This window comes from Meles meles, chromosome 9 (assembly GCF_922984935.1).
Source record: "Meles meles chromosome 9, mMelMel3.1 paternal haplotype, whole genome shotgun sequence".
Taxonomy (NCBI): Eukaryota; Metazoa; Chordata; class Mammalia; order Carnivora; family Mustelidae; genus Meles; species Meles meles.
Window position 1 is genome coordinate 102976856 of NC_060074.1, and position 23146 is coordinate 103000001.

At 45.3% G+C, this 23146-nt stretch overlaps 1 protein-coding gene across 2 annotated transcripts in view; it reads right to left on the reverse strand.

The window, feature by feature from the left end:
- Window positions 1–23146, reverse strand: part of CCDC93 (coiled-coil domain containing 93) — an 89207-nt gene that overhangs the window by 33424 nt on the left and 32637 nt on the right. The window contains exons 8-11 of one of the 2 annotated variants that reach the window (XM_046018476.1): window positions 18390–18426; window positions 15035–15127; window positions 14695–14742; window positions 13738–13824 (exon numbers count right to left, since the gene is read on the reverse strand). In XM_046018476.1, the coding sequence (XP_045874432.1) occupies window positions 13738–13824; window positions 14695–14742; window positions 15035–15127; window positions 18390–18426 (265 nt within the window). Of the gene's footprint in view, window positions 1–13737; window positions 13825–14694; window positions 14746–15034; window positions 15128–18389; window positions 18427–23146 lie in introns of both variants that reach the window. The other variant, XM_046018475.1, reaches the window with a different exon arrangement.

The following is a 23146-nucleotide window of genomic DNA, read 5'->3' on the forward strand; positions in this document are numbered from 1 at the left end:
AAATCTGTCCGTGGGGAAAAGAGATGGGAAAGTGAGAGGAGGAGAAATTGGATGGAATAGTCACCATTTATTTTGGTTAAGGATTTCCCTGAATAATTCAGCAGCACTACTAACGGATGATGAGTTTTTGCTACTTAACGGCTCCGGAGGTGGGGAACAACCAGCAGGATATGGCTGCATAAAACAGTAAGGAACATCGCTTTCCATCTCCTAGACTGGTGGGCCATAATGGAAATAGAAAAACTGAGCATTTGGTACTGCAACACACCTAGCCTTGAAAACGAGGACTTCGGAAAATGTCAACTAACATATTCCAGCTTATTAGATCTCTGGAGACTGGAGTTAACATTTAAAAATACATTTGGTCGTATCAAGATATTCACAACCTATAGTCTGGGGAGGGAGAATTGTTTCTGAAAATGATTTGAGTATTAAAAAAGAGGGAGGAGGAAGGACCACTCCCTCTTGATTTCCAAATCACTTGTCAGAAACAATTATAATGAGCTAATTATATCTCCTTTACTTGATAGTGTCACCCTGAACTATGCTATTAATTTGGCCACTTTTGTCTGCTATATATTTAATAGCTTTTCCTTATAGTTCATTTTCAGATTTGGGTTTTAACGTCCAACTTAGATTGCTGGACACTGATTTCCAGCATGTCTTTGGCATATCCTCACAGCATTTAACTGAACTTGGAGAATTACCCAAGCCTTCCAGCTCATGATTTATTGACATCTGAAAGAGAATTCCCTGTTCACTCAAACTACCCCACAGGTTATGTCCCTCTGTTTGATGTCAGGATTATCTTGAACATTCTGACCTCCTCCAACTTGCCTCTGTGGCTCTGGACCATACAGGGCTGTGGGCTGGCAGGATTACCCTCCAGGACTCCCTCCAGTCTCCTGGGGCAAGCACATACTCATTCAGTGCTGTTCTGCACATCTGGCCTGGCTTGATGGTGTCTCCAAGTTTTAGCAGGTCTTCCTGCCAACAAATTGCTTTTATGGCCACGGTCCCAAGACCACGGAAAGTTTATTTCCCACCCAGTTCTTCTACCTACCTGGCATACCTACAACTTTGTTTTAAAATCAAGGCCTCTGACTTTGCTGCCAAGAATGCTTCTTGCAGGAAAACCAGTAGCTATCTTGTTATCTGGAAAGAAGGTTTTGGGGCGGGTTGGCTAGCTCTTTCCTTCTCTTTTTCTCTCTCTTACTATCTATCTAGACGTAAATTTTAGCCACAGGGTCCCTCAAGAGCCTCACGACAGGGGTCTTTGGGTTCAAAATCTTTTTCATAATACTAAAATGTCATTTTTTCATTCTCATTCTTTCATTATTATACAGTGAAGTTTTCCAGATGTTACATGTCATGTATTAGTATCATTGCTTTGATGTTAATATATAAAGCATTTATTATTGTCCTCTGTAAATGAATTAATATGTAATACTGAGACCTCAGTAGTTTCTAAGAGTTCTTAAAGGGTCCCGAAGATGAAAATTTTGAGAACCACTACTTTAATCTAAGGTGACTGGCTCACTTGAGAATCATGTATTGGTCCCAACCATGGATTGGGGTGCCCTTATTAGGAAGGAAATCCAATCAGTGGAATGGGCCCACCCATCACTTATACAACATTGAGAGAGGAAAGTTCTTTCACTAGATAGGTGATTCAGAGAACCATATGCATAGAGAAAATATACTTAGAGTTCACAGAAAGACCTTGAAGTCACTCTACAAACTTAATCTGTTATGATATGCTCTAAGCAGACATGGGCTTTCAATATCCTTTCTCTCATTGATAGGCAATTCTCACTGCTAAGTGCAGTCCCTTAAATTTGAGTCTGCAAAGCATTAATGCACATTAATATAAGAACATTAAATGTCATTTCCATATGTGACATCTCTTTAGCCCAATTACAATGAATAATATGCATATTACAGGCCCATAGTTCACATGAATTTGTAGGCTCCTCTGTTTGCCTTTGAGTCTAGAGATGGTGCTATGCAAAGTGCTTTGTTTAATGGGAAGTTATTTTTGTGCAGATATCATCGTTCATTCTAGAGCTGAACTGAAGAGTCAACCACATCAATGGAAAGCTGATAGCTCTACTTTTCAAACATACTTTTTGTTAAGCAATCTAGAGACAGATAAAGGCAGAAACAGGTCTTTAGAGCAGACTGATAAAGGCAGAAACAGGTCTTTAGAGCATTTGGCATCCTGGTCACTGCCAGTCACAGTGAGAAGGGAATTGAAGAAGATGAAGTTGATCTGGAAGGATGAGACAAAGCTGGACAGATGGAGAACAGGAGAAGAAACTTTATAGTAAATCCTTGACAGAAAAAAATTAAATCCTTGGGGCATCTTAACTGATTTCTATGTGAAAAGTGCAGTATCTCTCCAAGAATGCCAATCATCTACAAATAATTCCATTTGTGTTTACACTGGAGGGAGGACTAAAGAACCAATCTAATTTCGTTCAACAATTTCAGATTAAGAACGTGCTTTCAAAACCACAGAGTGGATTAAGACGACTTCTAGTGCAGATTCAATGTTTCCTAATAACTGACAGATATTCACAACTTCCACTGTTAGGGGAATGAGATTTAAATGTCACTCGATAATATTAGTCTTGTTCAAAATAGTAAATTCCTAAGAGAAATAAAAAATGATTACTTTAGCTAAAACTATACACTTTTATAATGAAAGAGACCCCAAAGGTTATCTACATATCAACCTTCTTCCTAAAATAGGAATCTCTCCTGTATTACCTCCCTCCCCACACTAAAATATGGTTCCTAAGTTGTCAGCAAGAAAGATCCCTATCTCATGATATAGTTCTCTGTCCGCAACAGATGGACTTCGGTTTCTGGCACCTTGATGAATCTTTCTATTGAAAGCAAAAACAGATGATATAAAATTAATTAATTGATTAATTGATTAATTAATTTAGTGTGTGCATGAACACAGGAGGTTGGGGGGTAATCCCAGGCAGACTCCTGACCTGAGCTGAAATCAAGAGTCAGATGCTTAACCGAGTGAGCCACCCAAACACCCCAAAATATTTATTTTTAAAATATTAAAAAAAAACAACTAAGAACTAACAAGAATGTAAGAAGGGGTGCCTGGGTGGCTCAGTGGGTTAAAGCCACTGCCTTCTGCTCAGGTCATGATCTCAGGGTCCTGGGATCGAGCCCCACATCAGGCTCTCCGCTCAGCAGGGAGTCTGCTTCCTCCCCTCTCTCTCTCTACTTGTGATCTGTCAAATAAATAAAATCTTAAAAAAAAAAGAAAAAGAAAAAGAAAAACTTAAAAAAACAAAAAAACAAGAATGTAAGAAAACCTACAAGGCCAAAGAGTTAGTGAAAGTGGAGCTCCAGGAAGGTATGTATAACCACTGAGGTTCACTTTTTTCTTGAAAGTACTTGCCAATACCAGGTGATCTCAAGCAATGATTTTTTATAATTCAGTAACTGCTTTGCATAAACGAATGAAAGAAGAAAAAAAAATCTGCAGTGAGATTTCATAACAGGTCCAGTTCTGTAATCCAAATGCACACACTACCTGGATGGTCCAAAAAACCCACAAGTCAAGACTATGTATGCGATGGACCTGGGCTGGGGTGCCTCCAGATGCTTGCTAGAAGTAAAAGCAAATCCCCCCCGGAAGAACAGAGATTCAACTCTAGGCTTCAAAGAATTTCTACAAGTAAAGTTTCAGGGCATACAAGCTCACAATCCAAATTTGAAAGCATGTGCATAGTAGGAGCAAAAAACCAGCAGAAACAGAATCAGGCCTTGCAAAGACTCAGCCGCGTCCACGGCCATTCTTCCCTAGGCCAACAGAGGTAAGTGCAATCACTCTTCCATGTAACAGATTCACTTAAAAGTATCCACAGCTCTTTCGTCTCCCCTTTCTGTGAAACATGTTGGTACCCTTCCATCTTGGCTACTACCCTCTAGAAATATGCTAGCTGACAAGGGACCTTTCCAACTCTTCACTGGAGTCTGAGCCCTCCAGATGGGATGCACACTCACCCTCTCTGCTTCCATTGGTGAAACGGGATACGTAAACTTTTTTTTACTATCCCTGACTCCCACTGATGAAATCCCATGAACCTCGAAGACCCATATTCTTGCAACCCTGCTGCATCTAAGACACAGCTCTGGGCTCCACGGCAGGCAGTGCGGTGTATCTGCGCAGAAAGCACTGTGCATTTAGGAGGCATGAACAAATCCAGAACTTTCCACTCTTCTCCCCTCACACTACCGTCCTGTCAGATGGCAGGCTCACTGAATCCTGAATTGGTGTGACTGATTTTTCTGAAGTGAAATGGAACAGTTCCCATATACCTTCTTGAACAAATGGATTTGTTTGGGCTCCTAATTTCAATCTAAGATATTTTTGAATGTTGACTCTATTCTCTGGGGTGTAGCCATCTCTTTGTTTTAGCTTTATATGATGTCCAAATCTGACAAACTAATTCTGTGCCTTTATCCAAATTGATAAAGACTCTAAAAAGGTAGACTGTGCTGTGCAGCTGGAGACAATCCTATCAGGTCAACAACTCATTAGCTGATACCATTTTTTTTTCTTTTTATGCTGTTATTACATATTGCATCAGTCCCCCAGATTTTAGGAAATCCTGGAATATTTTAACCCCACATTTAGCATCATTCTCTCTAGACTTATAGGGTTCCTTAATCTCTAAATTCGGATTATAGTTTCAAATCTCCCTATCCCACCTTCCTTTGCCTCGTTCAGTTACCCTTTACTCAGACCCTATTATGTGTGAGGCCCAGTGGTAGGTAGTGGGGACACAGACCTTACTCCTGGACCTCCATAGGTCAATCAGGTAAAACCAACTCATGCACAAATAAAGGTGTTGTCCTCTATATTCTCTCCTAGGCTAAACTGTGCTATAGAGGAAGAGAGAGTTTTGAAAGGTCTTCTTGTTCTGTCTTTCCTCTCTCCCACAAATGCTCATGAAAACCGTATTGTGTTAGGCACTGGGAATATACAATGATCCCAGCCCTCATTTATAGGGAGACAGAGACAAATGAAAACAGCATATTGTCATCAGTGCTCGGAAGACTACCAGGAGTGGAGCCACACAACATCACAGAAAAGCCCATCATGGGGAGGAAAGTCACCCGTCCTGGCCACTGGGTGAGTCTTAGCACAAACCTGCAGAGACTTGTCAGCCTCTGCTGAGCAGTCATTATGCATCAGGCAACAGAGATGAGAAGTGCAAGAGGAAACTTGGCCCTCCGGAAGTTGACAGATTTGGGGTGTGACTTAACACTTGTGACCTTGTGTGAAGAAATGCAGTCCAGAACTAAGGAGTACAAAAATCCACTCCTGGAAAAAAAAAAGACCCTTTTTTCTATCTGTGATCACAGCAGGCGGTTCCCAAGAAGACAATTTCTCCCTGGTACCATACTTCTTCCCAAGCTCCACATGCTAATGCTGCTGGAAAAAATGGTAAAAATGCTTTTCTGTGGTGGACTGGTGGGATTAGAAACATTTGTATCTTAGCTGACTAGAAACCACACTGGTTCTGACTCAGGCCTGATTCTTAGAACAAAGGAGTCAGGATCTCCCCGTTGCTAAATTTCCCATCATCTGCTAATCTCAGCAAGGTTCATGGGGTGCGGTAACTTTCCCCAGTCCCCAGCCCCTTTAAACTATCCCTTTCCATTTCACCTCAACTGGGTATAGTTTTAAAGTCATTCATTCTGCCCATTTACTCCTATGACAAAGAGTTCAATGTCAACTCTGTTGGGTCAGCAGCTCCGGGAATGCAGGAGGAACAATAAAAATGACCGCCGGGCCGCCATCTTCCAGGCCCCCCTCCCCCTTTCCTAACCCTTGACTCTCCGGCCATAAGGATGTATGCCCAGGTCATGTCTCCACAAGTAACCCGATACCTATGCAGGAAACAGGACTCCCCCACCCTCCCTACCTTATATGGCTGTAAACCTATGCCCTATCTTAACCCAGATAAAAGACTTCCTCAACCCACTCCCGGCAGGACTTCCCCAACTCTCCTCTCCAGAGTCCTGGAACCTCACCTGAGGGCGCCTTTAATGAATCTTGCCTTGTGCCCACCTCGCCTGGTGTCGTGTTTATCTTGCCTGTAAAACCTTACAAACTCTACCAACCAGTTTGCTTTGGGCACATATACTGACATTTCAAATGGCAACAGAAACCAAGTAGCAACTGGCATCCATCTGAGATCATATAGGTCATATTATTCTGTAATTTCTCTGCTTACGGGTTGACTGATGGCTAACTTGGAGCTCCCGGAGGCAGCAGGCAGCGTCCACCTCTTCCTCATAACGAGGCCCTGCAACCACGCCCCTCCCCCACCCACCACACTGCGGGGGGGGGGGGGGGGGGCCGCGGACACAGTGTGTGCACAACAGGTGTTGGCTGCAGGAGGAAAACATCCCATCTCAGGGCTCAACTCTGGCAGTTCCCTGGCAGAAAAGAAGTCAAGCTCAAGACTGAACCCATCTCCAAAATGATACCAATTTTCTTTAAGTGTTTGAAAAAGCTAACTGGAAAAGCCCTACCTGGAAATAAGAAACCAGGGTAGAGAAACAACAACACGAAGGCAGTTACCGCAAGAGGGCGGCTGACATATTAGCAACCGACACTTTTGGGTCAATCCCATCGAATTCAGTTAGACAGATTCCCTGAGTAGGCACCGGCCATGGTGCGTGCCTACCATCACCTGGTTTATAACGTTTCCTGTGGAGGACCGCTATCACCCACTCGCTCTCATTCCAGACAGGCTGCCAGTCAAGAGGCTGGCCACCACCTGGCCCAAGCAATTGGACCCTGGAGGAATATGGGACCTAAGCCACGCCAGAGATATCATCCTTAGGACTTTACTCACAGAAGTGGGGACGGTGCAAGAAGACTGACAGTCTGTGGTGAAGCCAGCAGGTGACAACAGAGAGAGAAACCAAGTGAAGCAAGAGCAGAGAGATGAGACACAAGGCTGCTGGAGTCCCTGGGACCCTGCATTCACAGTCCTCCCAGTTACGACAGCTGATAAACGCTCCCTTTTTGCTTATACCATTCCGGGGCAGCTTCCAGTCCTTGAAAACAAAAGGCTCCTACACGCATACTGTCCAGGTTAGCGAGCGTGGAACTTAGGAGGCAGCTGGTTTTGCATCATAGTGGAATATAAATTATCACAGAGAAGAGGGACAAGGACAAGAGGGACAAAACCCACTCTAATAAAATGTGGTCGTCTGCATTCTCTAGAGGGGACTTACTTTCCTTTGTGTTTTTATATGTGCATTCCTGACCATACCCTGGCCATGACCTCTTTTCGGCTACACCCAGCTCAATTACCAGAGCACCCCCCTCCCCCACCCAGCCTCCAGGTGCTCCTGAAAGAGATAACTTCAAGACCATCTGGGCTTCCGATTAACTGCCAGAGAATGGGCCTCAGAATCAAAAGTTCAGAAGCAATGGTGCCAGAATTTCTTAATTGCCGGAAAGGAACATTTCCAAAACCTATTAAGAAAAAAAATTTCTTCCACAAATAAGTCCTTTGATGGCTGAAAATGCATGAGGACGTTACATTCTAAAGGTTATAAAAGTGGTATGAAAACCACACATGCACACACCCCAAATAGAAACTTCCACAGCTTTTAGCAGCACAGGTGTGATGGTGTGAGTGCCTGGGCCAGACCATTTTCATTTTGCTTATTTCTGTGGCTAGTTCCCACCATGACCTGGCTTTTCTCAGCTGAGCTTAAGGTAGGCAGCTGGACAGTGACAGAATCTGAAGAGGTTTGTCACTGCAAGCCTGAAAGGTGGATGAGAAGGATGACGGCAAAGGATGATGGCTTTTCCCTACGGACTCTCTACTTTGCCAAGGAGACAGGTTCCAAAGTCAGACAGTCCTGTATGCGGACCTGGAACTTCTTAGCTATGGGATACCGGACAAATGACCGAACGCTTTAGTGTCTTCATCTGCAAAATGGATATAACATAACATGCTTACATACTGAACACCAACACTGCCAGGTCCTTGCCAAGGCTCCAAGGCTGCAGAGAGGAGTAAACCGTGGTCCCCATACACATGAACAGAGAGTTTCAGCTGCACGTGAGGAAGTACAATCACGAAGGAAGGCAGAGGATGATATGCAAGGAGGCAGCAGCACACTGCTCTGAGAATTCGCGCGATAATCATATACAAGGCACTGAGCACAGAGAAGGCACTCGGGATAGACTCTTCTGATTCCCCAAGGCAGATCTGTGCTTTTAGATTTACAAAATGTTCTCAGATTCTGTCTCAGGGAGATGCTGACCAAGGAATGATTTAGCCGGCTGTCACGTATTAAAGTGGTTGAAATGATATAGGGTTCATTAGTAAGTGGCATTATGGAGAGTCCCTTCTTGTCCTAGGGGACCTGGCTACTTCCCTGGCTCAGCTTCCTTCCCCTTCTTCTGACTCAAGCTAGTGCAGGATCGTAGAGCAGAAGTGGGTTTTAGACAGTCAGGCTTTTTAGTGTTCTGCAAATGACAGTCACAGACTCTTCTTCCGTATAAAAATGAATGCTAAAATGCAGTGAGCGTATTAGACATCAACACCAAAAAGCACAGCAGTGTCTCATCTAGTGCATTCTGGAAAGGGCATTACCCTTTGGAAAAGAAGGGAGATGGTGCTCTTTGGCCGAGAGCCTACATGAACTCATGAATTATATATCTGGGAGCTTCTTCACATTCCTCTTCCCTGCTGCTTTACAGGAACCATGTTAAATTGAGTTACATATCTCAGAGGCTTGCTTTGAAACACATGGGTTATTCATCAGGTTACACTGTTAGAAGAACTTGTGAACTTTACAAATCAAAGAGAAGGCTGCACATGCGCTTTCCCACATTTTTTATACCCGATTGTCTATCAGCTTTCCAAGCACCAGGCCGGCTGCTTGATTCAGCGCCTGGTCACAAAATCACTCTTTCATACTCCCAAAACTATCTTGTCCTTTTTCTTCACTAAGCAGAAATCCATCCTGTTACCAGATTAATTTGGGTTTCTTACAAGTACCTCTGAAGGCCTCCCTTTGGGGCAGCCCTCAATCCCATCTCCACTTTCAAGGGATTCATTATGGAAACCCTGAAGATGAGGGCATGGACTTTAGATAAACTGCCAGTGCCTGGTGTCAGCCCAATTCATGGCAGTAAGATTTTCTTTTTTTAAAGATTTTATTTATTTATTTGACAGAGAGAGGTCACAAGTAGACAGAGAGAGAGAGAGAGGAAAGCAGGCTCCCTGCTGAGCAGAGAGCCCAATGTGGGACTCGAACCCAGGATCCCGAGATCATGACCTGAGCCGAAGGCAGTGGCTTAACCCACTGAGCCACCCAGACACCTCATGGCAGTAAGATTAAAGCAAAATCCAAACAGTGTGGTGGACAACCCTAGGAAAGCCCTATCCCCTCTGCCTCCTGGTGTTCAGGCCTTTGTGTAATCCCCTCCCCTGAATGTGGATGGGACCTGTGACCTGCTTCTAACCAAGAGAAGACAGTGAAGTGACGGGATATTCGTGAGTGCATGCACCTAGCTGTTACGCAGAACTGTAACGTCTAACCTATGAGGTGGTGCTCTCCCTTACTGGCTTTGATCAAACAAGTGGCGATTTGGGGAAGGCCACATGACAAGGAACGGAGGGCAGCCGCCAGCCAGCAGCCAGCAAGAGCTGAGGACTTCGGCCAACAGGCTGAATGCTGCTAACAACCACATGAGCTTAGAAGTGGTTCCTACCCCAGCTGAGCCTCAGAAAAGAAAACAGACCCGGGCAGCACCTCCACTTGTGAGAGTCCTAAACAAGCAAATCCTGCTAATCTGTGCTCAACTGCTCACCCCCAGAGACTGTGAGATAGTAAGTGTGTGTTGTTTTAAGCTACCACCTTTGCTGTAATACTGATGTACGGCAGTAGATAACTAAATGTACGAACAAGCAGAGGAGAAGTAAAGCAGCCTCTGGCATCTGAGAGCCAACCTGGCCTTCTCAGCAAGACCTCGATGTTGCTGGGAGCTGCCCTGCACATTCTAGGTCTTGGTGCTAAACATAGGTAATTCCAAAGAATGTCAACATCACACAGTGCCTTGAAGATGAAGGCAAAGACATGAGCATTCCGTAATCATGTCTGAACATGGACAAAATCTCCTCATCGTTCAAATCACAAAAATGACCAAACATCCCCCTATGCTGACTAATGACAGTACACAGCTTTAACCTTGATTCGTTACCTCATTTTTTAAATTTTTTTCATTCTCCCAGCTTATTAAATTTATTTAGACACTCATTTATAGGATCGCACCTTCTTAAAACATCCAACAGACAGCAAAGCCCTACTTTCTTGGTCATTCCCGCAAATCACCTACAACAAGCCTGAACCCCACAGTAGGTCTTTCCTAACGCTGCCTTACTGAGATGTCGCATGGCTCCCCACTCGTGCACAGTCTCTCCCACCAGCACCAGAAATAAACCTGTGTTCAACTACAGCTGTGTTCCTCATGCTTTCTGGTGGGAGGCCATTGATAAAACAGGAGCAAACAATAAAGCAAATGACAACTACAACAAAGCCAAACATAACTTCACCGTGGAACTTGCATAAAATTAGAGGAGTGTAAACCAATAAAGTAAGAAAGAGTCCATATACAGTTTAAATTAGATAAAAACCACAAAAATACAATAAGCTATCTCCAAGTATAAAGAAATTATGAATATATGGTATTAGGAGAGTGGGTAGGAGGAGGAAAATTGGCATGGATCCCATTTTAGACTAAATAAAAGTGAACTCCACATAAGTTAAAGAATTAAACATCATCAGTAAAAGATGAACTGAAATGGATCCATGGAAAGATGATGACCCTGTCACCTGGAAACAATAATAAAAAGATCCACTGATTTACGTACAAATTCCTTGTTTATAATGAAAAGCAATCCAAAAGTAAAAGAACACTAGATGTTATATGCAACTAATGCATCACTGAACACTACATCAAAAACTAATGATGTACTGTATGGTGGTTAACTTACTATGTATTAAAAAAAAAAGAACAGCCAAGAAATACTTCAGTGATGAAATATATAAACCTAGAATATAGACTGTATTCAAATTTGTAAGAAAAATATCACATATCCAAAAGATAAATGAGCATAGGTAATAACAATTTATATAGTACAAAAAAGAGCAAACAAAAACATGGAACCATGGTCCACCCTCTTGGGTTCAAAGAGGTGCTATCTTATAGCTACTAAAGCAGCAAGTTAGACAAATGAACAAAGTTGGAAATGTGGGGCCATGGTGAAGCCCCTTCATCACTGACAGTATTTTATGTTGTTACAACTTATTTGTAAAGCAACAAAGAGAGGTCATAACCCAACACCCAACTCCTAAAAAAAACCTCTTAGGAGAAACTATCTGCTCAGAGTTTACGACAGCATTATCCACAGTGGCAAACAAACACAGACAACTTAAAAGTCGAACAACAGGGAAATGTTTGAGGAACTGGGCCGTATTAACACATGGATTATCGAGTATTCAAATAAGTGCAACGGCTAGAAACATGGAACATGTTTAGGATTTGACATGACAAAAAAACCTGCAGACTATAAAAAAGCAAATGAAGATGAGTATTAGCTAAAAGCTCTCACGTGCCAGACACTTTTTGAGGCATTTAGTCACATTTCACTTAATCTTCACAAAATCGTAACAGCGAAGTAGTATTATCTCCATTTTACATAGGGAGACACGAGGATAAAGAGGGGTTAAATAAATTGGTCAAGGTCATAGAGCTGGGACATAGAGGAGACAGATATGAACCAAGATATGACTTCAAATGCTGTCTTTTTAACTGTACCATCCTACCTCTTGATGCCCTACCTGATGGCTGCAACTAGGAACAACCATGGAGATGTGGGACCAATCCTGGAGGGTAATATGCAAATGTGAGATGACTGTGACATGGGAATAAGGTTAATAGGATTTAATTTTAAAAAGCATTACCTTTAACACTGTATGATCTACATACATAATGGAAACAACACAATCAATCGGTGAACTCTGCACCTCTAATTCTTCATGAGAAGTTTAATCACCTATGTCCTTGGAAAGACACTGGTCCCAAACTACTTCCAACGTCACTCCTTTCTGGCAGAATGGAATGTAGGTAGAGAGTGCAGCCACTGGTCATGGGTACAGATCACAGTACAAGAGTGAGGAGGGGAAAGTTCAGGGATAAGAGATCCAGAAGGAGACACGGACATGCAGAGCTGACTGGGGAAAGAGGTAAGCTTCAGGACTCCCAGGCAAGGAGAGGCATACGACCAACAAAGGAGGGTCAGCCTGCTTGGTTTCCCTCTTAAAATAATCTGAGCTCTTATCTGCCGGCAGTGGTGAGTATGAAGACAAAAGTCAGGGCCCCTGCAGTGAGTACCCCATCTTCTAGTTGTCTTTTTTAAAAAACTGGATTCAGCAATGCTATGTGGCAACATAAAGGCAAATGCAGACTCAAACTCTTGCCATCCACGTGTGTGCTGACTGCCAATCAAGAAACTTCCTTTCTGGGGCAATGTATAAATCGTTCTCCTCAATTACATTTTCAAGGCTTTTAAGCTGATCTGTAACTTTGAGGATTATCTAAGTCCTTTTCCAGTCAAATTTCTGGGGACACTTCGACTACAGTCATCTTTCCTCGGTGGCAAACTGAAACAGAGGACACTTTGGACTCCATGAAAGTTGGATTAGAAAACCCATATTAAGAAGCACTGACTTGGCGGGTAGCAGGTAGGAGAAACATGAGAATCACACCCCCAGACTTTCTAAGCCATTTTACTCATTGTATTGCTCAAAGACCTCTCACTGGTGGGAGGTGACCCCCTGCTGTGTTTACAGAAGGTCATAACTCTCAGTTTCAGGAGACATCCCTTCCCCAAGTACATCATCTGTGCAAAATCACTTGAGAAGAATATTGCACGGAGGGTTGGAGCAGAACTAATTTGTCGTCAAGGCTTCTGAGACAGGGAAAGCAAAGCTGGATGCTTTAATACACATCAACATTTTAGGGGGATGGACTTGAGTATGGCCGGGAAAGGAAGGATGTGAAACAATGCCCTGTAAATCTGATTTCACCGATACTACATCTCAGCCGGACCAGAATCAGTTATGTGCAAAATGATTAATCACCATCTCCCTGAAATAGTCAAGGTCCTGCTGCCTATTCTTAGGATAGAAAAAAATCTAACACTGAAATATGGCTTTCAGGCTTTAGTTCATTCTATACCCTTTTAATAAAGTGGAACAAAAAATTTTTCCTTGGGCTTGGCTGAGTTATGGGGTTTGTCTCCTAAGTGGCAAAAGCTTATTCTTCGATCCAATCGCCAAACTGAGCTGGAGTTATAAGAAGCCTGGTAGAGAAGGAAAAATGCCTGTGCTATACCTCGGACGTCGATTTATCAGATGTGATCCTTGCTCTGAGAGACAGGTTTTCTCTTTATATGTATAGAAAAATAGGCACTACAGAAGAAAATTAACTGAGCTAACAGACAAATGCTGACGGCTTTGCATGACGTGCATGTTTCTGACAAATGTCGCTGGTGAATTACAACGTGACTCCATCAATGATATGGATGGGTATAGGGACACAGAAGAGATCCTGGAGGCATGACCTGAGGCTAAGACTCCAGCCGGGCCCCCACATACCTTCTCTGCGTACTCGGACACAATCTGCTTGATCTCGGCGGAGCAGAGTCCCACGATCTGGCCTACGGAGCTGGCAGTGAGGCGGCTCTGTAGTCACAGGGAGGGGGGTTTCTTAAGACCATGCCTTGTCTTTCACGGATCTGGAAAATCTGAATGCTCTGAGTTGTGCAGCAAAAATAGATAATACTCGGGGGGGGGGGGTGAGGTGGGGGGGGGAAATACTCTGGGCTTTGTTTAGGTATCTATCAACAAGGAAAGGGGAAAATAATCCTTGGGGCAAATGGTAAGCCATCTCTCCACTGTGTGAGTCATTCAGTTGATTGTGCCAGATTCTTCCTGGTCCCTGGGTATCCCTGGGACATCATTCTTTACCCCAAATACCCCATCTCAGGGTCTCTTCCTGAGCAGAGGAACCTGGAAGGCTTAGAACTGAGGGGAAAAAGAAATACCACATGGGACGGAAACAGGAATCTTAGAGCTCTCCAAATACCTCATTACTGCCACAGGTTTTTCCTGCCCTAAAAAGGAGGTATCCTTTCAAAGCCCTTGTTAAACCTTTTGGACAGGCCCTGAGGTCTGGGAAGACCAATGAAAAATGTGGTGTTGTATTTTCTATGCAGATGGCATGGGAAGGATGAGGGCTCTTCCGGCATGGGTGGTTGTGGAGAGGCAGGGCTGAACCACGGCTCCTCTACAGAGGTCCTTGTGATGCCATCCCAGCAGGGACATCCCACTCTCACAAGGGTCCTTGCGGATCCCCAGAGGTTCCCACGGACGGCAACACTATGCACTGGGAGAAAGATTCCTAAAAGACCCTAAGAAAGAGGAAGCAGTGACTGCTAAAAAGACAGGGCTCTGATGAAGGGGGTCCCTCTGGGAGGAGGTCCCCTGAAGTAGCGCAGGGCAGTTCCACATCCCCACCTCCACACGGTGCCCCCCACACAATGCCCCCCTCACCTCCTCATTTGCCATGGCAGTCATCTTGGTCATCAACGACTGGATACGCTGCTGGAACAAGAACAGAGACAAGTAGCAGTGAGTGGACCCCAGCACGTAAGGCTTTAGTGACAGGTCTACACAGACCTTTGCGGTGCAATCCAAGGTTGTTTATTTTTCTCTCTAGTGAGGCTCATGGGGGAAGGGGTGAGGAAAGGAAACTGGAAAGGGTGTGAGAGGCCAGCTAACAGCAGCGGGGTGTGGGAGGCAGCTGGTCATTTTGCAAAGCTGGGAATGAAGGGACAATTTCTCCCCAGATGACTGAAACAGAAGCCCCAGGGGACCTACATGGGCCACACACCTCTTCAGCAGCTTGAAGCTCATCTTCCTCATGAGCATCAGCTTTTTCTGCAGCCGAGAGCCCTGCAGGAAGGACCGTCTTCTTGTCCTCAGGCTGGAAGGGAAGATGCAAAAATAGCTGGGCCCTGGAGATGAAGACTCAGTGGAGAGAGGACAACAACGCAAAGGGGCACAGATCTGTGAAGGACAATATGCAGATCTGGACAGGTGAACCAGTCCCTGCCAAAGAGTGGGGAATCCAGAGACCTGAGCTTCCAGTCCTACCACAGACCGAGCAGGTCAAGGTCCGGGCCTTGGCCCGTGCCTCACTCCATTGTTATACTGCTTGCTAGTTCAATGCCTATCAGGTCGCACACATTTGCCAGACTCCTCCTTTGACTGGGTCTCCTCCCTGCCTTAACGCCTTCAAGAGCAAATCACTGCCTAACAGAGTATGTTTTTCAAACGGCCACTTGAGACCCACTGATAGGACATGCAAGTCCTTTAGCAGGTATGGCCAGCATCTACAGACATTCACAAAAATAAGAGAACAGGACACATCAGAGTGCTTTACACGTAGTAAAGGGTTAGGCAGTGCTCTGTGAAACCTTTATTTTGGAGCTGTCTGTATGTGTACTGAATCATGATGAAAAACAGAATTCTTACTGCTAAGAGTAGCCAACAAAGTTTAAAAACCACTGGCCTGAAGGATAAAAATCAAACTACTTCACCTGGTGATCCAGCTTCTGGCTCTGGACCCAGCCTCAGGGTCTAAATATACCCACCACCACGCTCAAGACACCTGCATGACCTGCGGCTTCTCAAAACTGCGCTGCAAGTCTAGAGAGCTTGCTCTTAATTCCACGTCTGCCACCTGCCAGCGGGGCGACCGCAGGCTTACCTTCTCCGGATATCAGGGTCCTCTTGGATTGAAAAAGAGAACTGGCGGTCTCAGACGGCCTCCTTAGACCGTCCCAATTCTAGAAGGCTTTTCTATAACCTGCCTGTAACTGACCCCAGGGAACACCGTGAGCTCCTAACTGTGGCGGATATAGGTATCCCCTGCTTTCGAAAACTCGTGTTAGGTCACTTTGCTTTCACAAAAGACCCCTTTAGTACCTGTTGTTGCTGACCAAAAGAAATCTGAAAAGGATTTTCGCTTTTACAAAAAAAGGTGAAAGTGAAAACAGTTTTCAGCGTTCATTTAGCTGTGAGCCATTAAGAGGGAGTGTGTAACCTGGGCAGTGAAAGCGGGCTGCCAAGCTCCTTCCCTGGGAACGACATTCAGCATCTCAGCATCGAGCTGCAAGAGCTTCCAACTGTATCCAAGCATCTGTGCTTTGTCTTAATTTATTCTGAGTGTCTGTTGGCAAGGCTTGTATCAGAAAAGCCTAAGACTTAACTTTTTGGGTCTAGGAATGCTCACAAATTTTTTCATATAAACTGATGGCAATTGTTTCTTTGCTTTATACCATTTTGGCTTATAAAAGGCTTTACAGCTACACTCAACTTTGGGATAGTAGAGGAAACCTATATCTATAATTGTAGACAAGCCCAAAGTGAATACCATTTAATGGGCATCACATGACTTTTCCAATCATAATTAATACACCCAATAACCATATGCACAAACATTCTTTTCAGACTAAATTACATGCTGAATTGAATGTACGCATCAAATTCTTATTATGTATCAGATGCCACCTGACATACACAAATCCAGAAAACCCTTGCTTTGGAGGAAATGACTGTTTAGTTAAAAATAAAAACATAACAGGGGCGCCTGGGTGGCTCAGTGGGTTAAAGCCTTTGCCTTCGGCTCAGGTCATGATCCCAGGGTCTTGGGATCGAGCCCCGCATCGGGCTCTCTGCTCAGTGGAGAGCCTGCTTCCCTTCCTCTATCTCTCTACCTGCCTCTCTGCCTACTTGTGCTTTCTCTCTGTCAAATAAATAAAATCTTTAAAAAAATAAAATAAAATAAAATAAAAACATAACGGTTGCAAAATTAAATAACGAGAAAACCAAAAAAGAAGGTACCCTATCAATGACTGGCTGCCCTGAACTACCACTGCCCCTGATAAAACAGCTCATGCTTACTCGGTATCTCCTGCGTGATGAGTCATTCTCCCCCACCAACATTGCGAGTCACCATGCAGTGACTGCCCCTCCTCCACAGGCACCGTGAACTGAGGCTCAGCGAGTAAGTACACTGTCCGAAGTCACACAGAAAAGGGATCTGAAACCAGCCAGCTTGCCTTTAGCACATACGCTCTTAATCACTCTCCGTGCCCTCTGCTGACCGAGACAGCAATCACCACATAAAGCAGGAGGCTGAGAGCCAGGCAGACTTCCTGGAAGGATTGGGGTTCTGGACAGAGGCGGGGTGACAGGAGAGCAGAGCCGAGAGAGGAAGTGTCCTATGCAAGGAACTCTTGGGCGTCTGATGGGCAACGAGGGAAAAAAAAGAGTACCCATGAATCTCAAACTATAGGACTCTGCTTTTTAAGAGCCACCAACTTTAGTCAGCATTCCATTATTTAAAAGGCAGTGGTTAAGAGCACAGACTTTGCTGTCCCACAGACCTGGGTTCAGATTCTTATTACAGCCCTTGAGGGGCCTGTGTGATTGTGGACAAATCCCGGAGCCTCTGTGAGCCTCACAGTTTTCTGACCTCAGCTTTTCTGAAAAAAGGTAGTGTCTTCCTCATTGAGTTGCTCAGGGAAGTAAATGAAGAAAGGACATGCGGAGCCCTGCAAAAAGGGGCTGAGACACAGTACGGGGTCTGGCACTGTAAGATGTACATGCCTGCCCTGCAGCTGACGGCTAAGGCTCGTCAGTAAACACATACGTTACGGGAGGTTTCTGAGACTGCCGTGTGAAGTTAGAATGCCCGCCTCGACTTCCCTGAGTTCTCCAGACTAGGCTGTCTTGGGGCAGGCCTGCAACATGGGGCTGTGTTCTAGCTCACTGGCAGCACCCTGCTCACACCTGTCTAGGGTCTCCCTCCTCTAGCAGGGAGTGCCCAGGGCCCTGCAGCAGACTTCATCTTCATACCTCTGGAGTTAGGAGAGCCCAGCTGGTTGTCTCTGGGGACATGACTTCCAGCCCTTCCATGAGGCTGCTGCTTCAGCTCCCTGGCCCACGAGGGTGGCAGGCCGCAGCTAGTACGAGGGAGATGCAGTGGCCCCAGGCAGCTGCCACATCCCCGCTGACCTGGGTTGCCCAGGGACTGGAGCCTGGGTCGCTGCGGAGCTGCATCCCCCCATTCCTGCTAAGCCCGGGCTTAGCCCATCAGCCCATCAGCATCAGACAGAGGCAAAGGGGAGGGGCGCTTCCATCTCTCCAATGTTCTCTCCCATTATCTATGCTTTTCTTACCTTCTCTGTTTTGCTCTGGCGGCTAAATCCATATCTCCTGCAGGCCACAAAAAAGGGGAGTTCAATTACTATTCAAAAATCACACCAATATGGTCAAATGCATTTTGGTTGGATTTTTATATGAAAAGCATCAAAGAAAATTTAAGCCTTATGGTAACTGGAGAAAATGTTTTAAGTGCCAAACCACAGACAGTCCACTGTTTTTGAATGAAGGGCCAGCCATTCTACTTGCCACGCAAACACTATGAACGGGAGCTCTCGGAGGGCACACAGTGCAGTGTTCTTTTTGAAGGGCAGCCATTACTCCCTGAGTCAGGAGCAGTATTTCAGGCCCAAAATTTAAGCTAAAAGCCTTAAAACTTTCTGTATAAAGAAACGTGAGTGTGTTTGCTCAGGGTAAGGGTGCTCCCTAATGGTTCCGTTCAGAACCTGGAGTCCCGCCTATTTTTCATTCTCCAACATCGCCCAAGCATGATGCCAACAATGGTACGTGTTCACTTCAGGCAACCTTAAATTCAGAGAAACTCACAAATGCACTTTAGTTTAAATTAGTTTATTTTTAGGTTCTTTTTTTTTTTTAAAGCAAGTATAGCAATGCGCAAACCATTCAACCTGAAACAAAAAGCATGATGCAAAACACCACACCTCACTTACCTTCAAGTAGTTTCTAAAGAGATAAAGGTACACGAGGCCATTTAAGAAAAGCAAAGGAAGGACGCCTGCTCTGCCCTTGCTCAGGCTGGGCCTCACCTGCTGGGCTGGTGCACTGGCCTCCAGGCTCACCGCACTCCCACTCCTCCTCACTCCCTCTCCAGCTCCCCAGCAGCCTCATCTGCACACGTCAAAGGGAGGCCTCTTCCCTCTGGGGCACCTTCGCTAGGGCTTCCCTTCTGCAGCTCTGCCTAGCGACCCCTTAGCCTCACCTCCTCATCTGCCGTGTTCCCGTGTGGTCCCTGCCCGGCAGACCGCTGGTGCACACACGGCCTGTTCTCCTGCTTTCCATTCGAACCCACACCTCCGTTCTCAAGCCCCCTCCTCTCTAAAGCATGGCCCACGCAGGACAGTCTGCCTGGGCCAATCCACCCCACCTCTGTACGTGCCCCGTCCCCCCCGGCCCCCGCCTCCGACAGCGAGCACATCCAGCAGTCTGTGTGCCTGTCTGTACCCTCTTCCCGGAGGGCATGGGAGCTCCTTTTACACTTTGTATTTCCAGTGCACACTGCACAAATAAACTGAACAGAAGTGGAAGAACATGAGGGAATCCAGAACCCAAAGCATCACCCGGCCTTGGGGGAGGCTGTCATAGAACTGGAGAGACCCCAGAGTCCCAGCTGGGCACAGTGTGCCCCTTCATTCGGCACAAATGTACAGATAAGTGCAGCCGACTAAAGGTAAATTCGGAGTGTCCACAGTTTCTGAAAGGCCCTGTGGCAGACTGTGCATTCGTTTCACAATGTCTGAGGCAACTCCCTATACTGCAGAGGTTGGGAAACAAAGACTCTAGTTTCTTTTTCTTTCTTTCTTTTTTTTTTTAAGCGGGGTAGGGGCAGAGGGAGAGAGACTTTCAAGCTGGCTCCACACTGAGGGCGGGGCCCAAGACAGGGCTCGATCTCATAACCCTGAGATCATGACCTGCACCGAAATCATGAGTCAGACGCTCAGCGGACTGAGCTAGCCAGGAGCCCCCAGAGACTCTAGTTTCTACACTCGGGTGCACCCAGGGCTGCGAATGCTACCGTGAGCTCCAGCAATCAGGGGCGCTTCCCAGCCATGTGAATGAGCAGCAGCCAGCTGAGGAGAGAGGTATGCTGTGTCGCGTGGGTCACAGAGGTAACACAGAGGTAATCCTGATTCTGGCTGAAGTGGTGTGGTTTCTTTGTGAGCAGCCATGACGCCGGCATCCCAAGCCCTCAGGCCACTAGCTAGCTTCCCCATGGTGGAGGCAGAAGCAGCATCCATGCCCGGTTCTGACGTGCTGCTTGGGCAGGGACCCGCCCAGCTTGGATCGCACCTCTCAAACGTTCCCAAGGATCCATGGAGTCAACCCCTTCTGCTGGAACTAGCTGGAGGGTTTGTGTTCTCACCCAGCGATCCCTGACCAACAGAGGATCTCACCACAGTTCCCCGTGCCTAGAAGTAACCTTGCACCTTGGGTGTCCTTGGTCTAGTCTGTGGAGACCCTTAGGGCAGATGACATACCCTCAGACAGAGAGGCCTCATCTAAGGAGCCTGAACTTCTTAGATTTTCCACATAAAGCAGTAAGCAACTCAATGTGAGTGACTCAGTTCCTGCCCCTTCTACTCCTTCGTAAAGACAGAGGTTTTGGGAAGAAGCTTCTGACCGCCCAAAGGCCTGGGTTAGGCACCAGTGTGCTCATCCCAAGGGCTACAATAATTACATCTGATCCTACAAAGCTGTCTATTGCATTCCCCGAAGGAGTACTTCACTCATTTTTTTTATACTTTTTTAAACTGAGATATGATTCATATCACATAAAATTTACCGTTTGAAACTATACACTTCAGTGGTTTTTAGTGGATTCACTATTTGTGCAACCATCACCACTATCTAATTCCAGAATAGTTCCATCACTTCAGAAAGAAATTCCATAGCTATCAGAAGCTCATCCCAAATCACCCTCTCCAGCCCCTGGCTACCATTAACTGATTTTCTGTCTTGAGGGATTCACCTGTTCTGGACATATCATATACACAGAATCTTGGGTGGCCTTCTGTGACTGGCTTCTTCACTCAGCATGGTTCAGACAGCTCCACTGACGTTTGTATCCCCGGCACCTAGAACAGGGCCTGGCACATGGTAGGTACTCAGTCAATGTATGCTGAATGAGTAGAGTCCAGCTGATTTTTCTAAAGGTCTCCTTCTCCATGTGTCATGGTGACAAGGCTTCCAGGACAAAGAGCTGTCCTTGGTTGCCGATTAATGCCTGCCTCATTACGTTCACTGGCCAAGATGCCTCCAGGAGACTTCCATGTTGTTTGAGCTTCACCAGGAGAACATGTATCCCTTTCTGACCTAGCATCCCTTACAAAGAACAAGGGGATGCTTCACCTTCTTTCTGCTACAAGCATTTACTTCTCTTTTATCTTTCACAGGTGTGCTGCTCTACCCTCCCAGCTCCCTCTCCTCTTGCCCTGTCTGCCCTGCCCCTTCCTCACAAGGGCCAGCCCGAGATCAGTGCTGCCAGATGCTTTAATTTGTTCCCACCTTTTCCTGTGTTAGCTCTGAGCCACCAGCCCCGCTGATGTCCTACCCTGTCAGCACCGGCAGAACTCTGGCCTCTCACTGCCCACTTTACCTCCTCACTTCCTACACCTCACACTTGATCTTTAACATCAAGGAGGTACATTTTCTAGAACAGCATAGTCTAAAAAAAATGGAATGAGAGCCAAAGAGATAATGTTAAATTAGTAGGTTCACAGATTCAAATTATTTCAAACCTAAACTTTTCCCAATAACTAAATCAAGCATGAGTCTTTAAATGTAACACAATTAAAATTAAAATTCTGTTCTTGAGTCACACTGGTCCAACTTCAAGTGCTCAATGCCACATATGGCAATACTACAGCACTGGACATCATAGTTCTAGAAAACAAACTAACCTTCGAAAACAACTGCCGCAGGGCAAACTAAGGCTGGTACCAAACTATCTGAAATCCTGAACAGAACAGGGGCATAAAAAAGCCCTGAATTGGGGGGTGGGGGGGAGGGATAGGGTGGCTGCATTACGGACATTGGGGAGGGTATGTGTTATGGGGAGTGCTGTGAATTGTGTAAGCCTGATGATTCACAGACCTGTACCCCTGGGGGAAATAATACATTATATTTTAATAAAAATAATTTAAAAAACACACTAAATTGTATGTATTTAACAAGTGTAACTGGATGAGTTTTGACATACATATGTACATCTGTGAACTTAGATTTCTTTTGACTCACATACGGCTTTTATACATACAGAAAATCAAAACTCAACTAAATAAAGCTCCGGTGTTCCTAAACCACAACAAAACAAAACAAAGCGCAACACCCTAAACAGTAAGGACTGTGGACCCTGTTCTCCATTCATTCCACAAGCATGTACTAAATGCCTTCCATGAGCACGTCACAGGCCTTGCCATCACAGAGGATACAAACAGGTTGGGAGAGTCATGCCATATTTCATTTACTAAGGAACAGAATGACCTCAAAGCAACTAAAATTGGGCCTCAAATAGTGTGGAAAAGGCTAATGCCAGGATTCTATGGTTGTGCTTCAAAATGCCACCTCCAGGTTGTTGGAGAGAGTCACAGGCCCAAGGTACAGTCACTTGCTGCTGTGACAGCAAACCGAGACTCAGAGTTTCAACCCCTCCAGGAGTGGAATTTCAAGTCAAACAATCTAGAATCTTCTGGACAGAGGTAATCTATCATAAGGGCCCTCTCCATCCTCCAAAGGAAGATGAGGTAGTCACTTAAAAAGACCCCTTTTCTTCCCCCTAAAGGAAGGTGACCTTGACTGAAACAATCCTTTGTTTTCTTTTGCTAGTAACTTCTTACCCTATCCTCCTTCCTATAAAAAACCTACTGTTTTGTATAGCTCGTGGGTGCTCATTTCTACTTGCTTCATAGGAGGCTGCTGGGTTCATGAATCACTTAATAAAGCCAATTAGATCTTCAAATGTACTTGGCTGAGACTTGGGCTTTAATAGAGTCAAATATACTGCACATAAAATGCATTTCCCCACAGCGGCAGTTCC